This window comes from Microtus ochrogaster, chromosome 1, assembly GCF_000317375.1.
Source record: "Microtus ochrogaster isolate Prairie Vole_2 chromosome 1, MicOch1.0, whole genome shotgun sequence".
Lineage (NCBI taxonomy): Eukaryota > Metazoa > Chordata > Mammalia > Rodentia > Cricetidae > Microtus > Microtus ochrogaster.
Genome location: NC_022009.1, coordinates 83785525 through 83792881, shown reverse-complemented (window position 1 = coordinate 83792881; position 7357 = coordinate 83785525). Strand labels below are relative to the sequence as shown.

Sequence of the window (7357 nt, the reverse complement as noted above, 5' to 3'; positions counted from 1 at the left end):
CACACACACACACACACACACACACACACACACCCATAAAGCTTGAAGCTTTCAGACATACACAGTCAGCATGCTTAAGAAAATAATGAAGGCACAGCAGCATTATTTTGCTTTTCTTTTTTCATTTTTGCTTTTGTTTGAGACAAGGTTTCTCGGTAGCTTTGGAGCCTGTCCTGGAACTAACCCTTGTAGACCTTGCTGGCCTCAAACTCAGAGATCTGCCAGCCTCTGCTCCTGAGTGCTGGGGTTAAAGGCATGTGCCACCACCACACAGGTTTGTTTTCTTTTTTAAATAAACTAATAGAGACAAAAATTTAATGCCAACCTCTATGAGTTAGTGAACTCACAAAGAATAATTACTGTCAGTTGTTCCTTGAAATGTTGTTGGAGAAGACGGACACATAGAAAAAGAAAGGGCTGCTTTCTAATGTCTGATTTGTAAAACAGACACAGGACAGAAACTGGGTTTTGAATAAGATGGTTTATTGAACTGTCTAAACTGCAAATTATTTGTAAGCAGCTATATTTCTTTTATATATGAGCTATTCCAAAAGAAGAAGAATTGAAAATCCAGCTGTTGGATCTTTAACCTCGATCATTATTAGCATAGGGAACTATGGAGTATGTTTTCTCTTTAGAATGTAAACTCAATAAAAATAAAGCAGCACACTATTTAGACAGGTGTTGGATTGCCTAAAAATTTAAAGTATTAACAGTCTGATCAGACGTATTAGAGACTTTTATATTAAAATAAAAGAATATTCTTTTGTCTTCTGCTTGCTTCAGAGAAGCAAGGAAAATGTGAAGAAATACAAATACATACAAAAGCAAGCAGACTGAAGGTCCCATCTGACTCATGGCAAATTTGTTCAGCTGCTTCCAGTTACATTTTACCCATACTCCTTGAAAAACAGCTTGGAGTTTTTAAACCTTTTACAGGAAACATGAGAAATTTACCACTGATAAACCTGTTTTGTGTTCTCTCATGTTTCCTTACTGATAGGTGTTCTGAGTCAATTCTTGCCTTGCATTAAAAAAAAACAGTATATAGTTTCAAGTAAAATATTTATTAAACACCATTTGAAATTAATGCCCAGTACTTTCACACGGTCTCATTTAGTTGTATGTTTTGTGTTCAGAGAGGATCATTTTCTGTCTTACAGATGATGAGATGAAGGCTAACATCCAGAGAAATTGTATGACATAATCAAAGTCTCACTGTTCTTGAAGGGGCAAAGGTTGATCTATTTCTGCTCCAAACCCTTCTTCCCCAGACTACTGAAAAATGGCACATAAAATTCCTGTATACATCAAAGGCAATAACATGACCTAAAATTAAACAGGCTTTCCTTTGACTCTTTAATCCTTATTGAAAAATTTAGCTGCCACATAAATCCAAACACATAAATCAAAAAAAATATACATATGACTGTATCCATGGTGCCATAGTATTTCAATATGTGTACCCATTGTGTAATGATTAAATGGGGTTAAATGTTTCTCTCTCCTCAAATATTTTTCATTCTCAGTTCTGTATGAAAAAAATCTGCAGAGTTTTTTCTTCCAGCTTCATGAGATGTACCATACTCAATCATCATCCAAGTGACCCTACTTCTGCCTGACTGTCCCTTAATACACAGTTGGTTATTACTATTGTTAGCATTCTTAATTTTCAGAAACCAGCTCAGAGGGTGAGAACAGAAATGTAGCTGTTTTCTGTGTCTTACAGTTTTCATTTTCTTAATAGTGTCTTTCCTCCTTGAGATTCTTGCCCAAATAGCTTCCTTTTTGCTTCAAAGTAAAAAGAGCCCAACACTGCTCTAGGTACCTATCACACAAGTTTCGTATAAGCTGTTGTTCTATGGCATGGTTAATAGGTTTTTACTGTGGATAATGAAAGAGATAATAACCAGAGGTATATAGGAGAGTCCAGAACAGAGAGAGACAGAGAAACAGAGAGACAGAGAGAGACTGAACATGGCCAAGCAGACTTGACCTGGTCATGAAAGAAGCAGGAGAAAAGCAGAAATAGTGATAAAGAATAATAGAAAAATGAGGGAGAGACAAAAAGAGGGAAGAGATAGAGAAAATAAGAAAGAGATGGGTAGACAAAAAAGAGTGTAGAAGGGAGACAGAGAGCATATCTAAAATAGCAGGGTTTTAAGGGTTATGAGTAGCTAAGGAAAACCCATGAGCTGGACAGAGTTTAAGGTAGGGGAGGAGAAGAGAATGGCTAGGATCTTCGTATGGCCTTTGGAATGTGTAATGGATTCTTGAAGTATCTTGAAGGAGACTGAAGGCCAACATGCACTTTGGTACATTAATAGTACCACAGAAAGTCATTTGTCCCTCCTCTCTTTTGAAATTTTAGAAACAGTTTCCTTTAGACCTGACAGTTTGATTTTTCATTCATCTTAAAACTCCATGTTACCCTAGGAAGGCTTATCAAAATAATATGAATGCAAAGCAGAGAACCTCATTGCACCCTCCCATTCAGAAAGGCAGTGCATATTTGGAACAACATTTTGAAGAACTTATTCAGCATCTGTAAATTCACAGCAGCCAATTCCCATAGATGTGTTGTAGGCATCCATAAAGAGGAAAAAGTACAAGCTGGAGCTTCATCTCTACTACCTTTTGACTGGCCAGATTGCTACTTTTAAGTTATTTCTATTCTCTTTTTTCCATACCTTCTATAATATAAATGCTTTCTCTAAGTTCCTCTTCCCTGGCATCACCTACATTTTTCACCAACCTGGGTCAATTATGAACAGAGAACTTCTCACATGACCTGGAAAACAATGAAGATGATTGGATCTTGAGGGCTTGTTTCCCCTGCTAGAAGTGAGCACTGTAAAGGAAGAAGACTCTGCTGTGCCATTTGCATACTCAACAAGACATGTGAACATAGCTAGTGTTGGGGAGTGTAGTAGATAAGTGAGTGCTTGCAAATTATATCTATTCATATTTATGATCCTTTTTTCTTGTCTCCTAAAGTTCTTCTCTCCTTGTATTCTAGCCTCAAGTATGAGAGATGTGTTTTCTTTGTTAGGTAATAAGTCTTAGTCATTATTCAAATACTCGTGGACATGTTCTGATTAGTATATTCTGTCATGTTTCTAGAGTCTTTCAAGTAATACACTCATTAATTAATCAAGACCTCAATAAAATTTCCAAGGATGTTCTTTGTTTTAGTCAAAGTTTCTATTGCTGAGATGAAATATCATGGCCAAAGCAGCTTGTGAGAAAGGGTTCATTTCATCTTATAGCTTGTAGCCCATGTTCCAGGGGAAGTCAGAGCAGGAATCTGAAGCCAGGAACTGATTTATAGGTATTAGAGGGGTACTGCTTACCAGCTTGACCACCACAAGTTGTTTATTTAACCTTACAGAGCCCAGGGCCATCTGCCCAGGACTGCACCACCCACAATGGGCCACATCAATCACTAATTAAGAAAAATGCCCTACAGTCTTGTCTACAGGCCAATCTTTTAGAGACATTTTCTCACTGCAGTTCCTTCATCTCAGATAACCCAATGTAAATCAACTGAAGTGCAGGAGAAACAGCTTGTAAATTGGATTCCAAATTCATTTTAATAAATTTGTCCTTTTAAATGCAGATGTTTTCCCTTTATGTTCTAAACTGAGTAATCTCAGACTAGTCAGTACAATTTTACTTACTCCAAACAAAATTAATGGAACCAACTGATTTATGTGAGTCAAAGCAGGGTCAAGAGGGTAAAGAGGGAGGAAGGGAGAATTTTTTTCTTGTTCTAGAAACTAAGAGCACCCAAGGGATTGTCATACTTTAAGGGAATGTCTTTCTATTTTTTGTTGTTCTTATCCTCAAGCCAAACCAAATATTCCAACTCTTGGTATAGAGTTCACTTTGGCCTCATTCATTTTTAAAACATTTTTTTAACTTTGACATTTCTAAATATTTTCCTGTACAAAATCCAGCTACTTCGAACTACATCTGAGAGTAATAACCAATAAGTAAATTAATCCCTACTAAGGTATGAATGACTACTAGCCCATAAAAGTTTTATGATATACTTGACTTTCATAGAGAATATTTATCTAATGAAATTATACATTTACATTGGCATAATTCCAGAACTATAATGAAAGCAAAGCAAAGGGAATTCCTCCTGACTGAGAAATAAGTATGCTTATTTCCCTCAGAGTTATGGGTTCTGTCAAATATTTTTTCCTTACAACTTGTACTGTTTTGTAAACCACACATCTATGGCTTTTCTGCCCATTGTTTTCATTTTCCTGTCAATATTGTCAAGTTGACACTGTATTTTTTCTATGAGATTCCATGAGCAAGAGCATAAATTATAGCTGATGAAGCCTATAAAAGGCGTGAACACTCAGAATATCTCAACCACTTGCCATTTGCTCATGCATTGTCTAATAACCCGACCTTCATTAGCCAAGTAGGGAGAATATGCCAAGATCCTCAAAGTGTCAAAACACATGTCCAAAGTTCCAAGACCACTTGGAGAAGTTGAGAAGACATCACACAAAATATGACACATGGAGTAGGATATGCTTATATGTAACTGATAAAATCAGTTAAAGGAGGAAGAGGTTTAAATTATATAAAGCTGAATGTAAAGGGAAAGATAAAGGGAGTGGAACTAGACACATAAAGAGGGACAATAGCTTTAACTACCAGAAATATAAAAAGAGCTCTTTTCCTCTAGACTATTATCCCCTCAAATCCAGCAACTGAAGTTTCCTGCTTTGTACTTTGATAGAAAAGAGTGTGGATGCCAAACACATCTATAATGGGAAGAACAATAGAACTATATCCCCATTCTTTTTCTTCCCCAGGGTACACTGTCATATCACAATGCACTGTCAAATGCTTGTAGCAATCTGATTATGCCATCATGACAGAACCTGTGTAATTAACACCATTGCCTGCCAGGTTACCCTCACCTCAGAGAACTCCTGTTCCACACCTTGCTATGCTACTCTTACAGAGCATCAATGTTCCTGGTGGATTTACATAAAACAGAATGTATGGAATTTTAAAATCACATAAGTAAACAGCTTGAATTTTGATCATGTGAAATGTTGGGAAAATATTGACAAAAGTCTTTTGGAACTCCTTCCCAGGCATCTAAACATCTGATTACAATAAACAACTGTCCTCCAATTCTTACTAGAGATATGTCTTGGAAATAATTCTAGCCTAACCTGTTTATTTGATACTCTTACTACCCAAATAGCAAATTAAATAAATAGTTAACTTCAGCACGAAGTCCAGAAAAAGACACTAGGAATGAAAGTCCAAAAAAGTCTTTTCGTAGATTGAGTTAGGAATTTAAAAAATAGTTTCATCCTAAAGCAGCCTGGAAAACCATGGAAGGAATTCTATTTACCAAAACACTGAACCCTTCTTACTACCTCTTTTAAATCTATTTCTACAGTGACCAACAGCAGCTGACTACATAAGGAAGAATGCCAAACAAAGATTGAGATTGGTTAAAGAGTAAGATATGTATGCACCACACTCTTAAGGTAAAAAATCTGTTAATCAGACCTGCTCAGCCCAGTAACAGCTCTCAAGTCATTCAGAATAGTTAATTTAGTTTGGTAGTTATTTCCAATGCTTAGATTGTTATAAGGCAACTTGGAAACTAAAATTTACCAACATACAGAGATTTATGATCTAATATTTTTTCAAAGACTAAAGGTGAATTACTGAAGTTGTGATTGATAATTAACATTATTTTTTACAACAGAAACTTCAATTTTTAAAAATAAATCTTTGTTTTCTCCAGGTGTGTCTTGAATAGTGTCTGAGAACAACTCACCCCAAAGAGCAACATGACCCTTAACTCCTCTAATGAAGATGGAATTAAAAGAATCCAAGATGACTGTCCCAAGGCAGGCAGGCACAACTACATTTTCGTCATGATCCCTACTCTCTACAGCATAATCTTCGTGGTGGGAATATTTGGAAACAGCTTGGTGGTGATTGTCATTTACTTTTACATGAAGCTGAAGAATGTAGCCAGTGTTTTTCTTCTGAATCTTGCCCTGGCTGATTTATGCTTTTTATTGACTTTGCCACTGTGGGCTGTCTATACCGCTATGGAATATCGCTGGCCCTTTGGCAATCACCTATGTAAGATCGCTTCAGCCAGTGTCAGTTTCAACCTCTATGCTAGTGTGTTCCTGCTCACCTGTCTCAGCATTGATCGCTACCTGGCCATTGTCCACCCAATGAAGTCTCGCCTCCGCCGCACGATGCTGTTGGCCAAAGTTACCTGCATCATCATCTGGCTTCTGGCTGGCTTGGCCAGTTTGCCGGTAGTCATTCACCGAAATGTATTTTTCATTGAGAACACCAATATCACAGTTTGTGCTTTCCATTATGAATCTCAGAACTCAACACTCCCCATTGGGCTGGGACTGACCAAGAACATTCTGGGCTTCCTGTTCCCTTTTCTGATCATTCTCACCAGCTACACTCTAATTTGGAAAGCCCTAAAGAAGGCTTACGACATTCAGAAGAACAAGCAGAGAAATGACGACATCTTTAGGATAATTATGGCAATCGTGCTTTTCTTTTTCTTTTCCTGGGTTCCCCACCAAATATTCACTTTTCTGGATGTGCTCATTCAGCTGGGCGTCATCCGCAACTGTAAAATCGCTGACATCGTGGATACTGCCATGCCTATCACCATCTGCATAGCTTATTTTAACAATTGCCTGAATCCTTTGTTTTATGGCTTTCTGGGGAAAAAATTTAAAAACTATTTCCTCCAGCTTCTGAAATATATTCCCCCAAAGGCTAAGTCCCAGTCAAGCCTGTCGACAAAAGTGAGCACTCTTTCTTACCGCCCTTCAGATAACATGAGCTCATCAGTCAAGAAGCCTGCATCTTGTTTTGAGGTCGAGTGAGGGGTTCAAAGCTTCCTAGTGAAGTGATCCCCTGAGAGAAGAAGTCAGAGCAGCATTTGGTTAGACAGCTCACTACAAAAGGAATCTCCAGCCCTTTCAACATTAAGGCAGATAAGTCTAGATTTGGTGGACTGTACATGTTCTCTGAATTGCTAAACAAAAGCTTTCTTTCCCTTTAAGACAAATAGGAGCGAAACTACTGTTGACCACCTTTCTCATCGATGGGATAATAACTGCTCTAAGGACATTTCAGAAACTAAGTGACTATTGATTTTGAAAAAACATGTGTTGGCAGAAAAGCAATGTTTCCTGTCTCCCCTCATTCTGTTACTTTTGTATTTCCACATAAAAATATTTAGAATGTGTTAAATCTGTAGATAGGCAAAGGAGATGGGAGGTCAGTAGTTCCAAAAGACAGAAAAACTTTCCAGCTA

At 37.4% G+C, this 7357-nt stretch overlaps 1 protein-coding gene across 1 annotated transcript in view; it reads left to right on the top strand.

Moving 5' to 3' along the window:
• Positions 1 to 6923, top strand: part of Agtr1 (angiotensin II receptor type 1) — an 80269-nt gene extending 73346 nt beyond the window's left edge. The window contains exon 2 of the mRNA XM_005343891.2: positions 5798 to 6923. Within this exon, the coding sequence (XP_005343948.1) occupies positions 5844 to 6923 (1080 nt within the window). The 5' untranslated portion in view covers positions 5798 to 5843. The remainder of the gene's footprint in view (positions 1 to 5797) is intronic.
• Positions 6924 to 7357: the final 434 nt, after the last annotated feature.